Below are 16829 nucleotides of genomic sequence, written 5' to 3'. Positions count from 1 at the left end.
GAACAGTAGAAAAGGATTATAAGGTACACTATGTCTTATTTTCCTTCTTCTATGTTTCAAAGAAAATATTATGCTGAATTTTCCTAGACAGACATCTCTCAAGTATAGGGCTATTTCTCATCTAGTGATTTAATGAACACTGAAATGCACTCAAATCTATCCTTCAATTCTCATCTATCCCAAAAGAACAAAAAAGAAAACCCTGGGTTTTAAACAGTTGCTTTTATAAAAGCATCAAGAGTCTATGACTGTCTTTTACCTTATGTTTCCTATAGAGCCACAGTGTTTGTTCACTGCTGAATTAGCTGTTGATATCATTGTTATTACTGAATGGTAAAGGTAAGTTAAATATTTGATGGTTTGAAGAAGAATATGTTGATAAAGAACTTTTATGACAAAACTATAAATTGTTTGTATGTTTTTCTAAGAATAAGTAATCACATCTTAAATGAATTTAAGATGTAATTTCTTATTCTTTTGAATAGGGTAAATTGTTCAAATTAAAGCAATTTTTACATTTCTTTGTTTTTACGTGCCACTTTAAAAGGAATAAAAATCACATTCAACTCAGAAGTTTCTTTTCGTTACATAAGATCTGTTTCATACACATAAGTTATGAGTGTATATACTACTCTCTATTAAGGATCATGATGCTCATATCCCTAGAAAGTTTTATAAACACAACTCAGAGTGATTATAATTTCAAATCAAGGTCCTTAGAAAAGTTTAAGTACAGACATTTTATAATTTCTATAAATATTTAGGGACAGTCACTAACAATGTGTGGTTTTCTAAAAATCACATTTCTAGATAACATTGTTTGATGTTAAAATCAACAATAGTCTGATTCTTTTTCCAGGAAAGTTATATTGCATCATGAGCCTGGTAGTAAATGTGGAGCTGAATCATCACTAATTCCAGAGCCAACAAATGAATTAATGCTCAGAAGAAAAATTATGGATAGATACGATGTACGAGGCAAGAAAGAATAAGGGGAGAAATACAACTAATTGTAATATGAAGAATATAATAAAGCATTAAAATTTGGAAAGAGTCATATTTATGGAATCTGTCAAGATCAGGGTAATTGTGAATTTAACTATATTCGTTTAGCTACTGGTACCTCTACCTAAGGAAAAAAAAGTAGCAACAACATTCAAAATCATTGATAATGCAATAAATATACTCAGAAATTCTGTATTTACAAATATTATCAATTGTCATGTCGAAATTCTCAACACCATTACAAAACAAGCAACAGTAAGGCAACATTCACTGATAGTAAAGTCAGCATGTGCTAAGTATCTTGCTAATTGTCTCATTTTTTATTTTTACCTCATGTAATTTCCACTACAACTCCATGACAGAGGTGCAGTTACTACTCTCAGTTTACAGATGGGGAGTTTAGGTAATCTGCTCAAGGTCACACAGGTGCTAAGTGGCTGGACTGAGAGCGAAGCCTAGGCTCAACTCTTAACCTCCATGGTCTTCAGACTCAAAATGTAACTGAGTCATTTACTTATAAAAATTTTGACCTTTTAAAGATCAAGTTTTGTTGAATGAAAAATAAGCCTTTTATTGTTCTATAAAACAGAAAAAGAACAGGTATTCTAAGCAGTTGGGAGAAGTTCAGAGCTCACAGTGTTCCTTATTTAAGGAACTGTACCATATTTAGGAGTCATTCAGCTACAAAGTATCACAGTGAAAATATTTCACAACTATTTCTCATTTGACTTAATTTCCATACCTTGCAGATGTATTCTTCAGTATGGCAAGAGCATCTGGATAACCATCCATGTTGTAGTCTCCAATATGAAGGGTAATTGGAATTGGTATTTCAGTTGGTCGTTGTTCATGCACAAATGGCACAAAACCCCAGAGTGTGCCCTTATTGCTAAAATCCTGTAGGACAGGAACCCACTGTGGATTAAGAGAAAAAAAATCAGATTTTATAGTCATTTTAGAAAAAAATTCACCATTTGTAAAACAAATGATCCACGAAAAGTCCTCAAGGTAAGCATCACCTTATTTAAGTTCTTTATCACTACAAAATGGTAGGGTACTATAATTTACTTTGATAAACAGGTAACTTACACTTTGGAAAAAAATCATCTCCTTTAAAATTTATCACTAGTCATCTTTCTTTGAACTAGCTCACAGAGCCTTAGAAGGTTTTTCACAGAACCACAAAATCTTAGGATTGAACTGATGCTGATAATCATATACTTGAATTGCCATTTTAAAATGTGTTGAGTGGAAATACAACCTCAAATGAATATTTAAAAAATTACAATATCATGTAATACTGATGTCCTTTCGGAGGACCAGCTCAGGAAGAATTAGAACATGACAGTCTCCCTTGTTCTCTTGCTTTGCCTCCTATACATGATGATGACTTTAGTCATCATTCTCAGAGCCAAGCAGCTCTGAGGCTTACCAAACAATACTAGCCCTGACAAGCTCTGCCTGCCCCAGAGAATGAGCTCTGTCACCAAAACAGCTGGAAGCTACATTTTAAATAAATTCTTTATCTCTATATTGATTATAACAAGAACACAGAGAATAGGATCATTTCAAAATGAGCTTTTGGAAATCCTTTTTTCTTGTGAATGCCCCAATCTTTACTTTTAATAACCTAATGCAAACTAAAAATCTGAAGAGTGGAAATCATCACATTAAAATTATAGATGTGCCCATAATTAGCTAAGAGCATGGATACTGGCACATAACCTGGAGATGTCCAAACAGAAGCAGGTGCAGCTGGCTTGAAATGACAGGAGGCCAAACATGCCTACAGATGTTTTTGTCCTTATAAGCAGGTGACTCATACATATAGCTCTAAGCCAGACTACATAAAAAGTGGCCTCTTGAAAAAGGTTTAGAACATAGGATATCCCAAACATTTTCCATGTTATCCAAAGAAAGCATAGTTTGCCAAGGAAAAAGCAAAAAAAGTGGCTTAACTACAAAGACAAATTTACAGAAAACGAGCCGTTTTAAAAAACTGGTCTGCATCTTTAATAAATTTTTCAATCTTTCTTAAAGCAAAAGAGTATTATATAGCATCAAAATGTTTTAATGTTTCATGTGACTCTGAAAAAAACTGCTGGTCTTGTTTTGGAAGAGGATGAGAAATTTCACAAAATGCCAAGTTTTCACAAGTTTCTGAAGAGGTTGATAGTTTATTAATGAGGATAAAGTATTTCTGTTAAGGTAAATGTATTAAGGTCTAAGAAGTAAAATATTTTTCATTAATGTGACGTTCTTAACAGTCAAAAAAGAACTGTGACATTTATCTGCCCAGAGAGAACTGTGTAATTTGAAAATATTCTTACAGTAGTCTGTCACTTGAAGACAGGCTAATAATTACTAGGTTTACTTACAGCTATGAACCAACGATGAAGTGTGACTTGACCTAATATTTTCAATGATTCAAAACTTTAAAAAAGTTCAAGGTAATAAAGGTTATGGGTGTAAGAGTTAAATGCTTTTAGAATGCTGACTGGAGGAAGATTTGTTTTCTTTAGTGTCTTAGTATAAAAAGTGATACTTCCTACCCATAAGGGCTAAAAAAATCAAAATGTAATTCTATCATTTATTACCCCCAAACAGAAAATATAACTCATTAATTCTACTACTATATTACTGGTTTCCATTCAGGTACTGTCAATATGGAAAAAATCTCAATGTCATAACCTATCATTCCCACATTAATCCTCCGCTGTGATTAACAGATTCTAAATTATTTATCTACAAGCTACAGGTATAAAGTCGGCATGAGAGAATGAAACAGATTTAGATATCACAAATAAAAACAAGATTAGCCTTGAAAATAGGTATGATGTTCTTCTACATAAGCCTTTATTATAGCTATAGTGTGTCTTACCATATTCCCAGCATATAAAAGGCTAACAGATCATTTAATTACAGGATCAAGAGTGGGTTTTCTTAACCAGAAATGATTATACCACTACTTTTTTCTCTCAATAAACCAATAAAAATAGATTTAAATGCATTACATTAAGTTAAAATAAGGAAGTAAATTTATTTTTGGTTTTTCTCTTTTCTGATTCTTCAGATACTTCTTCTAACCTCTGAAATTTTTTTCCAAGAACATAACTCTATTTACATTAAGAAACAAGTAGATATACCTGCTTTGTTCTGGATCTTGCTAAGTAAATGGTACTTTTCTGGCAGTTTTTATCTTCACAGCCTGGCAATAAGTGATCCATGTTTCCATCTCCATCTGCCAAAAGAAACAGACACAAAATAGTGTTCTTGTATGACAGATTAAATTTCCTATTTGTTTAAACTCTGCATCAATCTAGATAAACTGAGGAATCTGATGCATGGCTTTGGAGTGAATGTGATTCAATTAAAAAAATTATTCTGGCGCTTACTGTCTATTACCTGGACCATGTCTTGTTTTAAATTGCTCACTCTTCTGTGGTTAAATATTTATCCAATGGTGGAAAAACTCCTCATTTCAGGCTTTGATGTTAAAATTATCAATTGAAAAAATGTAGCTTTTGACCTATTTACATAATTATCATCACTGCCACAGGAGAAAAATAAGCATGCAATAGTAACCCATTATTATGTGGCTTATTTTAAATGTCTTTACAGATAATTTATCTTTACACATACTTTTAAGTTTCTTTTATACAGCATAAACGTCAATTCAAGAGTTATAAAGCTTTCAGCAACTTAGATTCTAAAAAGCACCAATACATTTTTATCAATAAAGAGGCAAATGAAGGGAATACAGACGTCATTTCCAACTGACTGGTTTTTAAACAGCTGCACAATGTTCTGCAAAGACTTCTAGAGATAAGGTTACTGATGAACTTGGAGTCATTTCCTCTAGTGCTCCTTCCTATCTACTGTTCCCTACCTGATGAAGTTTACAGATTTTGATGTCCCAGAGCTAAATCTCTATGGGGACATTCACACAATGGAGTAGTCATGAAGCTTTTAAATTTAGGGCCTAATTTTGTGTTGCTTTAATCACTGATTTATTTGCAAAGGCTTAATGTTATCATTTAATATGTGCCTGAGGTAGTACCTTCACTTGGAAGGATATATAAGGTTTACCAATAAAAAAAGTCCATCCTTGCATAGGTTTAAATATTAAGAGAGATATATAACTATAACAAGCCTATCAAGTCTCCAATAATGTATGCACAAAGAAAAAAAAAAATTTCAGGCTGTGTGGGATGAAAATCTAGCCAATGGAAGGTGACCTCAGCATGGAAAAGTAAAAGGCACAGCACAGTGAAAAATGAATTTCTTTCATTTAATTTCATAGTTTAATTACTTATGATCCTCATGGTTAATATTCTTTGTGATGACGAACGCTTAGAGGAGTATAACATTAAATAAAATAGTTGAATTAATAATGGAGAGTACAGAGAATACATGTAATATGACAGTATACACATTTGGACTACTGTGAAAAGTTGAGAGAGAGAGAAACAGCAACTCTAGGCAGGAATACTTGGAAAGGAGAAGGCTTTCCAAGGGCATAAACATATATCATAGCTTAAAAAAAAAAAAAAAGGAGCTAGCCAAGAGAGAATTAAATGCAAAATGTGATTTATAAACAGACTCTAGTAATATCATAGACTTCATTAAAAGCCAAACCATTTTATTGCAATTAATGTGGGACTAATCAGAAGAGCAACTACTAAGTCTCTGCCCTTCATTTTTACCCCAATGGCAAAATACTCAGATTAGATTTTGATGTACACTTTTCTTTTCTCCTAGTTTATTTTTCTTCCGAGTAGTTTCCTATTTCCCACAATTATTTTGACCATGACTTGGCTGATACTTAATGCTGGCAAATAACCTTCTGTTAAACATATAACTAACTCACGTCACAACATCATAATCATGCCTTTTAGTAGGAATTATCAGTAATATTTTATAGATATGGTCACAGAAATCTAGAACTCTATCAGAGAATGTGCTCCTTGTGCTGACTCTAAGTGCTATTTTTTTGATGTTTAGGGTAAGTGGCAGAAAAGCTTTCTGAGAGCCCCACTTCACACGCAAAGGAAATTTTCTCTCTTAAAGGCAACAAACTTTTAAATCTTACATGTTACACTTTTCTGCATGTTTAAAAAAAAAACTTTTTATTTGTAAATAAACTTAAAATTGCAATAATAAACATAGTAAAAGAATTCCTGTAAACACTTTAACCAGATTGACCTATTAACATTTTACCCCATTTATTTGATCTGTGAAATCAGTTTTTTTCTGAACCATAATTATATACATTATAGCCCTTTACCCCTAAATACTTGAGTGTGTATTTCCTAGGAATAGAGATATTCTCTTAACCACAGTACAACTATCAATTCACACAGATACTTTTATCTATTGTACTATATTCTAATTTTGTCCATTGACGTAATAATGTCATTTGTAGCATTTTTGCCCCTCTAACACAGGATCCAGTCTAGGAGTAGGAATTACATGTAGTCGTTATTTTTAGCCTTCTTTAATCTAGAATATTTTCTTTTTTTAAAAAAAATTTTTATAGGTTTTTTCTTTTAAATAAATTTATTTATTTATTTATTTTTCTTTATTTTTGGCTGCATTGGGTCTTCGTTGCTGTGCGCGGGCTTTCTCTAGTTGCAGTGATTGGGGCTACTCTTAGTAGCGGTGTGCAGGCTTCTCATTGCAGTGGCTTCTCTTGTTGTGGAGCACGGGCTCTAGGCGCATGGGCTTCAGTAGTTGTGGCACGCAGGCTCAGTAGTTGTGGCTCGCAGCCTCAGTAGTTGTTTTTCATGGGTTCTAGAGAGCAGGATGAGCAGTTGTGGCGCACAGGCTTAGTTGCTCTGTGGCATGTGGGATCTTCCCGGACCAGGGCTCGAACCGGTGGTCCCCTGCATTGGCAGGTAGAATCTTAACCACTGTGCCACCAGGGAAGTCCCTAGAATATTTTCATAGCCTTTTACAATCTGCGTATCTTTTTTTTTTTTTTTAACCTCGGACTACAGGAATCTTTTACTTTTCCAATAAGTTATTATACCTACAGAAGGAAGTAGTTTCAGAAAAATCAGTTTCACATGAGTCAGAGGCACAAGGCTAGGAACTAGTAATAAGCAAATTCTCTGAAAAACAATGAGACTAAGAGGAATGTCATGCTGACAGAGGTACCAGTCTGTGAACTTGGCACACATTCCTTAAAGAAGTCCCAGGAATTATTAACTTCGGACTGCCTTCTCCTCAGAACTTCAGCCCATTATATATCTAGAGTTTTCTTAAAGGCTAAAATTCCTTCTCAAAGGCTCAACAGAAACTGTGACAGAAGGAATGGCATTTTGATTAACTCATTTCATAAAATGCAGTATAAAATTTGGCCTTTTGAATGGCGGACCAGTAGAGACTAAAGTACACACTAAACACATGTTAATTTCCATCTGATGTTAACCTTAGCCAAATTTCAAAAGAAATTCTCTTCTAAAACAGATAATTTTAATGAGATAGATTTAATGAGTCAAACTGATTTTCTGAAAAATTTTAATTTTAAAATCAAGAGAACACTAAAGTAAAGTCTTCATAAAAATGGATTATAATGAATTTTGGTATAATAATTTTTGTTTTTAATTAAGCAGAGGACAAAGAAGAAGATATACAAGAGAAAGGGTCACATTTATATTATGTTTCCTCTTAAACATTCATAACATTTTCGGTCTCATGAAATTAAATGACCTGTGGTATTGCTTAAGCAAATTACAGCTCATTGTTCTGGCCCCAGATTACCCATCAACTCTGTAAACCATAACTTCTCTAATGCAGTGATTCTCAAAGTGTGGTTCCCAGTCCCACAGCCTCAGCATCACTGGGGAACTTGTTAGAAATGTCGATTCTTATGCCTCTGTCCAGATCTAATGAATCAGAACCTCTAAGGGTAGGGCACAGCAATGCATATTTTCATAATCCCTCTGGTTGAAACGCTGGTCTTCCACTGACACCAGGGGGTGCTACACGTACCCTATTTCTGTCTTAATCATGCACCTCCATTAACGACAAACTTCTTTTGCTAATCAAATTCTACTATTCATTTAGGACTCAGTATGTATCTTGCTCCAGCCTCTTGAGACTGAATCCAAGTCACCTTTTGCAAATTTTTGTACCTCTTGGGCAGGTCAACTCATTATGGCAGCGAAACAAGTACTACTACATAAAATAATTGTTTTTGGTGAACGTCTTGCCACTCCATGAGAGTGTATGGAGATTTTAATGTAATGGTAAGAAGGTAGGACTAAGATCAGTTAGATTTAGATTTTTAACCTGGCTTAACTCCTAATAAGTAATTAGACATGTACTTTTGGGGAAAAAATACTGAAAAATATTTTTAAAATATTAGGATTTGGGGAACAGGTACTTCTGTATTTTTTAGGACTGCTCAAGAAGTATTCAGGTTTTCAGAAATGTCTTTTTCCTACTCTTGTCCCCAGCTCCCCTCCACAGTGGCAACCACCATAGCAGTTTTTCTTGTGTATCCTTCACCACACAGGCTATGCATACACATATACTATATACAATTCTGTACAATTGTAGTGTACACTACACTTTTTGGTACCTTCAACTTTTGATTTAATATATCTTTGAGAGCATTCCACAGTGATAAATTTATATCTGCCTCATATATAGTATACATTTACATTTTATGGGTATATCTCAATATAGCCAATTCTCTACTGATGTACAAACACTGAGTTGTTTCCAATCTTCTGGTAATCAAAAAAATCCAACAATGAATAACTTTGCACATATAAGATCTCATATTTGAGAGATTATAGTATAAATTCCTAAAATGGAAATTACTGATTCAATGATTGTATGTAATTAAAATTTTTATTTTAATCTCCATAGAGGAGCAGTTTTCAAACTAGTCTCAAGAATCCTTTATACTCTTAAAGACTGAGGACCCCAATAAGCTTTGTTTATGTGGGTAATATCTGTGGGTATTTCTATGGGTATTAACTTGAAATTAAGACTAAGAAATATTTATATATTTAAGTGAAAATACAAACCATAAGTATATCACATATAAACATAACTAATATTTTCATGAAAAATAACTGTTTTCCAAAACAAAGACATTTTGTGAGAAGAATGGGATTATCTGGCCTAGCAGAGAAAACCTGGATTTTCATACTGCTTTTGTATTCAATCTGTTGTTTTGGTTGACAAATATGAAAATATGTAGTTGGAGGAAGTATTTTAACAGCCTTTTCAGATAACTCTAATATTCTTCAATGCTACGATCAAAACTCAACAAGTGACAATTTCTTAAAAATTTCTTGCAATGAAGAATCTAAACCTGTTTCAATGAACATTTCTTACTCTGTTAATTAAAATCCAGTAGTCCATCTTGCACTTTGAATGGGTGTTTAACCAATGTATAACTTTGTAAAATCACACATCAAACATTTAGAAGACAGTGTTTCATTGAGTTATGTAGATTTTGCAAATGCTGAAACATTTCATTACACAATATAAAAAATTCAGATTCGTTAATATCACCACCAATCTCATCAAAAAAGTCTTTAGGTACTGAAAAGCTGTCAGCTCATGGTAGCAGATAAAAAGTTTTCCCAAATTCCAATTTTTGCTTGAAAGATCAAATTTTATCATTGGCATCTTCCCATCAGTTGTTTTCTTGAAGTCTCAAGCTCACTTTGTTCATTGTAGAGAAAATGGCTACCAAATCTCCAAGTCTGAAAAACCATAGTTTGTCTGTCAGTTGTTTTTCAAGCAAAAAATGGTGAAAATGGTATTACATGGAAAAAAAAAAAAAAGGACTTAGTTCAGTTTGCAACTCAATCACACCAGTGTTTTTCATTAAGACGACCACCATACTCTGTGCAGAAGTGTTTTATGCATACGTCTTGTTTCCTGACAGTATTAGAAAGGTGTGTAGTCAAGGGTTGAGATCAAATAAAATTAATATTTTTTGCTTCATCAATAAACACTCTTAAGAGAAACTATTTTTCTTATTTTCTTTTTCTTTCTCTTCCTTCTTTATTTTAATACTGTGAGTATATGGTGGTGAAGAATACAATGAATGGTAATAAAGTTTGGTGCCACTGTTTTGATTTGTGCCAAATGGCAGCAGCTTTACACACCACTGCTTTCATATCATCATCAGTCAACAGGGTGAAAAAGGCAAATAATATCTCAGTGTTCTTATGAAGGTAATTTTGATCTTGTGGACCCCCTGAAAGAGTTGCAAGAAAACCTCTCCCCACCCCTTGGGATCCATACTTTGGACCACACTTTGAAAAACTTTGCCAGAAAGGTTGCACCAATAAGCAAATTATCAAATATTTTGATTTTTGCCACTCTGATTAATGAAAATGGTATTTCATTGTGGTTTTAGTTTTCTTACTAATTATGGTGTTTGTCTTTTTAAAATTGAAGCATAGTGGATTTACAATATTATATTAATTTCAGGTGTACAACAGTGATTGAGTATTTTTATAGATTTTACTCCATTTAAAGTTATTGCCAAAAAAAGGCTCTATTTTCCTGTGCTGTACAATATATCTTTGTTGATTAATTATTTTACACATAGTAGTTTGTGTCTCTTAATTCCATATCCCTATCATGCCTCGTGCACTTAGACTGGAAGAATTAATATTAAGATATCCATACTACCCAAAGCAATCTACAGAGTTAACACAATCCCTATCAAAATACCCATGACATTTTTCACAGAACTAGAACAAATAATCCTAAAATTCATATGGAACCACAAAAGACCCTGAATTACCAAAGCAATCTTGAGAAAAAAGAAGAAAGGTGGAGGCATCACGCTCCCTGACTTCAGACTATATTATAAAGCTACAGTAATCAAAATAGCATGATAGTGCACAATAAAAAGACACACAGATAAATGGAACAGAAAAGAGAACCCAGAAATAAACCCACCTATCTATGGTCAATTAACCTACGACAAAGGATGTAAGAATATACAATGGAAAAAAAAGTCTCTCCAGTAAGTGGTAATGGGAAAACTGGACAGCTATATATAAAAGAACAAGATTAGAATATTTCCTCACACCATTTATAAAAACAAACTCAAAATGGATTAAAGACCTAAATGTAAGACCTGAAACCAAAAAACTCCTGGAAGAGAACATGGGCAGAACACTCTTTGTTGGTCTTTTTTTTTGTCCTGCTGCTAATTTGTAGGAATCCTTTTAACATTAAGAAAATTATTATTTTGTCTGTGATTTACTAACACTTTCCTTTACAGCTTCTAGGTATTGCTAACAACTTAGTAAGGCTTTTCCAATTCACAGTACTTTGGGACATTACTTTTACTTTGAAGTCTTAGATTCACCTGGAATTTATTTTAGCTTATGATGTGAGTTATGACTTTTTAACAGATGGATATATCCAGTTGTCTCACACCACTTACTGAATGATGTATCATTTTCAGAAAAGAAACTCAATTTCTCTTATATTATTTATCTTTATCTGTAAAATGATCAATAGGAACATAATTTGGCCACAGAAAGGGGTCATTGTGAGAATGAAATGTGGGGGAAATAACCTGGGGAAAATGACACAGCAGTAAACAATCATAAAGGAGTATATTATCCCTATATACTCCTTCTATCACTTGTGGTATGCTGTGTGTACTTAGGACAGTGGTATACTCTGTGTGGGTAGGTGGGCAAGAGAGTAAAAAAGCGTAACTCCCAGAAGAATAGAGGGCTTTTTCTTCAGCGTGCTCACTTCCAGGACTCACTGTAATGCTTCCAGCAGGAAACACTGAAACATTTGATCATGAAAAATGAAAGCAATAATTTAGGATTTGACGAATGTTACTCCACAGATGGGGGAAAAAAACTGTAAGTAGATGGCTAAATATTTTGATCTATAACCTGGAACTCTGAGTTCAATAATAAAAATAAATCAGTGATTTCTGAATTATAGAGTAGAACACATCATGACAGCTCAAATGGGGAATAAGTCAAAACGACTCCTTCCACCATCTGGAAAATTTACTCATGGATGGCTATAGCATACACAAGATATAAATATTACAAGTCACACAACTAATTAATGGCAGAAGGTTCTAAACAGAATTCAAGGCTTTCTTTAACTTTTAAAATATGGGACCCAATGCTGAAAGATATCTATACAGAGTTTCTAAAACTGCATTTCTTGCCAAAATGGACCCAGAATGTAGGTAGAAGTAACAGCTTTTCCATTACATTTGTCAAGAGACATGCAAGACATATGACAGAAAATGTATTCATATATTCTATATTTTTTGTTATTCATTAATATAAAATTGGAAATACACATACTAAAAAAAAATTTCCTGTTCACTTCCACTATAATACAGTAAGTCCCCTACATGAACCTTCAAGTTGTGAACTTTCAAAGATGCGAACATGCATTCTATCAATGTCAGGCGTGAGTGAAATTGCAGCTTGCCGTCTGTCTCCTTTTGCTGAGGATCCTTCAGCTCTACCATCTCCCAGCTCCTCTCCCTCCTCCAGTCAGTAACTCTTCTTGCCTGTTCACTCAATGCCAGCCCCTGTACACCAGCTGTTGTACTGTACTACTGTACTTTTCAAGGTACTGTACTGTAAGATTAAAAATGTTTATTTTTTGTTTGTTTTTATATAATTATTGGTGTGAAAAGTATTATAAACCTATTACAGTACAGTAGTATATAGCCGATTGTGTTAGTTGGGTACCTAGACTAACTTTGTTGGACTTACGAACATATTAGACTTATCAATAATGTCTTCTTAGAATGGAACTCGTTCGTATGTAGGGGACTTACAGTATATGAAGTATATCACTTAATATTTTCCCGAAGAACACATCCTTAATGTAAGAGACATTATTGGCACAGAAATACATTGAATATGATATAAAAACGATTACATTACAGCAGCCAGATTAGATTCTTTGGGGAAATAAAATTCAGACTTTTAAAATAAATGATGAATAGTATAAAAAAATAGGGGGCATGCATGGAAATGTTTGATTTCTTTTTTTTTTCAATGCTCATGAACCAAACTGTGACAATAAGAAACAGGTGCTATAAAACACACATATACACACACAGGAAAAGAAGAACATGTCACCTTATCATCTGGAAGGTACAAATTTCCTTTCTTCAAAATATTCATTTTTAAATAACATAAACTGCAGATTTATGAATACATATATAAGTTTGCTTATTTTTCTTCAGATTTTAAATAGCATCCAGGTTGACTTTCAAGTTGCGCTCATATAAATATATATTAATATACTTAGGTGATTAAAGACGAGTCTACAGAGTGCCAGGGCCTTAACAGAACTCAGTGGTAAGAAACACATATTGTGAAGGAATATGAACATGATCAGAACGGAAATATTGTAATTCTTTAATAAGATGCTGCTGGTTCCTAACAGACCTGGTAATGCTGGAAATTTTGAGGTGGGGTCAAGGATATAGAAAGTTAACTGAATTTGTTTTAACATAGGTTTAGGCTTTGTGAGTAGCTGGTCATGAAATAGAACTTTCATGATGACTTCTTTTTCTCTTGCAAGTCTAATAACTGTTCTTTTTGAAATGATAAAATATTTTTCATTGTCAATTTTAGCACCTAAATATCCATCAGGTTTCAATAATGTCTCCAGGATACCATCTACTGATGCTTTTCTGCTTTGTTGAATATACTGATTCTTTGACTACTATGTTTTAATAATTCTTTTCCTAATTAAGGATATAAAGCAAACTAATGATGTATTTATTCAACTTCCTGTTCTGAGATCCTCCTGCTCTATTTTGTGGATAGAGGTAAAAGCCAACTGTTTTAGTGAGTGAAGAGGTAACAGGTGAAGAGGCCAAAATCAGCCCACTCATCAGTGGGTAAAGGATGGTAGAAATGTCTCCTAAATATTCCTATGTGGCAATGCCTTGTTTATTTTACTTTTAGAAGCTGGGAAGAGGGTGAAGAGAAGGTTGGATTAGATTATTCTCAAGATTCTTATGACTGAATCTAAGCTCTATGAATATTATTATATATTAATTATCAAATGTGCTCTAAAATAATAATTCTTTTAATTTTCCTTACCCAAAACTCCTTCCTTCCTTTTTCCTTTTTTAAAATTGAAGTATAGTGGATATACAATGTTGTATTAGTTTCTGGTGTACAGCAAAGAATATATATATTATATCCTTGTTCAGATTTTTTTCCACTATAGGTTACTACAAGATATTGAATATCTTGTACCTGTGCTACAGTAGGACCTTTTTGTTTATCTTTTTTGTATAAGGTATTTTTATATAAAGTGTGTATCTGTTAATCCCAAGCTCCTAATTTACCCCTCCCTCAACACCCACTCTCTGGTAACCATAAGTTTCTTTTGTATGTCTGTGAGTCTGACAAACACTGTATGGTTATTTAACTATATATGGATATAGTGTAATTTTTCTGTTATGTTTATGTATCATATAAAATGAATAAATATTCCTATTAATAATGCTGTGAAACTTTTGAATATATCTTTAAAAATCAAACCATACATTATTTGACACCATGTTGGTAAAAGAGCAGAAAAAGACAAATTAACTTATTAAGTAAGACAAGTTGCCAGCTAAGTCAAACCTATAATTTGAATTCCAAAAATAAACAAGAAGCTGAAACAAAATCCTATTTTTTTGCTTTATATATTTATTAACGTCCATCCCATACATTAGGGAAGGTAGCTGCTAGTCTCTTTCCATCAATATAATCCTGCCTCTGAAATAAGGTCTTAACATAAAAAAACAGAAATGTATTTAAACATGAAAATCCATACTTAAGCAAAAAGTGCAAAATGGCTCAAACTCTAATTTTGATAAGAATAAGGAAGCATAAAATGACAGTACAAATAAAATTACTTTCATTATTTAAGAATTAAATCTTTATACTCAAAAGCTTTATTATTATTATTATTATTTATTTTTTGCGGTACACGGGCCTCTCACTGTGTGGCCTCTCCCGTTGCGGGGCACAGGCTCCAGATGCGCAGGCTCAGCGGCCATGGCTCACAGGCCCAAGCGCTCCATGGCATGTGGGATCTTCCCGGACCGGGGCACGAACCCGTGTCCCCTGCATCAGCAGGCGGACTCTCAACCACTGCATCACCAGGGAAGCCCAAAAGCTTTATTTAAATGCTAACAATCCAGTATTTTAAGTTTGGGCAGATATCAGAATCAAAATGCACATGATGAAATCTGTTCTAAAGAATTCTCAGAATATGTAGATATCAATGAAAAAAATATATTGCCTGCCATATCAGTCAACAAAGGATGTTGCAGCCATCACATTACAGTCGCCTGGATGGTGAGCCCTGAGGGAACTCAGGAAAGAAACAAGATGCCTGCCATCTAGCAGTCAGCAGCTGCAGCTGCCTCCCATGGCCCAGCCCTGAGGAGACTCAGGATGAGAAAGCACAGGATACTGCCCCAGATAGCTGAGGTGCATAGCAAAGGAATGATTTCAGTGACCCCAGACTCTTGCATCTTCCCATAAAGAGAAAAGTTCTAAATTCTCTAACTTGGGATATCTGGTTTTCTTTAATTAACAGTAATCTTTTGAAGTTCTGATTACCTGATCTTCGTTGCAAAAACTCCTATATATCCTGGCTCCTCCCTTACCTCTCCAGACCAGTCCCTCAGAGCTATCTGAGATTCTGTGTCCCAGGCTTAAGTCTTTAGTTTTGTCTGCCAAATAAAACATAATTCTCAACTCTTATGTTGTGTATTTTTTTCATTTGACACAGACATGTCTGGAGGTAATAGAAAGGACAACAGATTAGGAATGGGAAAGATTTTGCTTTTAAGACTGTTCAGTTACTAAGGCGCTTGGCCAATTCAGTTTTTCCATCCATAAAATGAAAAGGCTAGATTCCACATATGACATTCTAATGAGATTGCTTCCACTAAGGGCAGAGTATAGTTTTTTTTTAACATCTTTATTGGGCTATAATTGCTTTACAATGGTGTGTTAGTTTCTGCTTTATAACAAAGTGAATCAGTTATACATATACATATGTTCCCATATCTCTTCCCTCTTGCGTCTCCCTCCCTCCCACCCTCCCTATCCCACCCCTCCAGGCGCTCACAAAGCACCGAGCTGATATCCCTGTGCTATGCAGCTGCTTCCCACTAGCTATCTACCTTACGTTTGGTAGTGTTTATATGTCCATGCCTCTCTCTCGCTTTGTCACAGCTCACCCTTCCCCCTCTCCATATCCTCAAGTCCGTTCTCCAGTAGGTCTGTGTCTTTATTCCTGTCTTACTTCTAGGTTCTTCATGACATAGTTTTTAAGAGCATGGGCTTAGGTGTTAGAAGGACCTTGGTTCAAATCTCAGCTATCACTTGATAACAGTGTGACCATGGGCAAGTTACCATTTTTTAGCCTTAGTTTCTTTAACTGTAAAATGCACACATTACCCCAACATTTTCTTGTAAATATTAAATGATGATGATATTAGTAAGAATTGAGTGTTTTTTTAAAAAGATTTTATTTATTTAATTTTAATAGATCTTTATTGGAGTACTATTGCTTCACAATACTGTGTTAGTTTCTGTTGTACAACAAAGTGAATCAGCCATATGCATACATATGTCCCCATATCCCCTCCCTTTTGAGCCTCCCTCCCACTCTCCCTATCCCACCCCTCTAGGTCTTAGCAAAGCACCGAGCTGATCTCCCTGTGCTATGCTGCTGCTTCCCACTAGCTAACTATTTTACATTCGGTAGTGTATATATGTCACTGCTACTCTCATTTTGCCCCAGCCTCCCCCCCC

General features: G+C 34.2%; 1 protein-coding gene across 4 annotated transcripts in view; it reads right to left on the bottom strand.

Moving 5' to 3' along the window:
• Positions 1 to 16829, bottom strand: part of ITFG1 (integrin alpha FG-GAP repeat containing 1) — a 237403-nt gene that overhangs the window by 114875 nt on the left and 105699 nt on the right. For all 4 annotated transcript variants that reach the window (XM_004264870.4, XM_049703687.1, XM_049703689.1 and 1 more), the window contains exons 9-10: positions 4152 to 4246; positions 1748 to 1920 (exon numbers count right to left, since the gene is read on the bottom strand). In XM_004264870.4, coding sequence (XP_004264918.1) covers positions 1748 to 1920; positions 4152 to 4246 — 268 coding nt within the window. The remainder of the gene's footprint in view (positions 1 to 1747; positions 1921 to 4151; positions 4247 to 16829) is intronic.

The sequence above is a fragment of the Orcinus orca genome, chromosome 20 (genome assembly GCF_937001465.1).
Source record: "Orcinus orca chromosome 20, mOrcOrc1.1, whole genome shotgun sequence".
In the NCBI taxonomy this organism is placed as follows: domain Eukaryota; kingdom Metazoa; phylum Chordata; class Mammalia; order Artiodactyla; family Delphinidae; genus Orcinus; species Orcinus orca.
The sequence above is the reverse complement of the archived record's forward strand: the minus strand, read 5'-3'. Positions and strand labels throughout refer to the sequence as shown.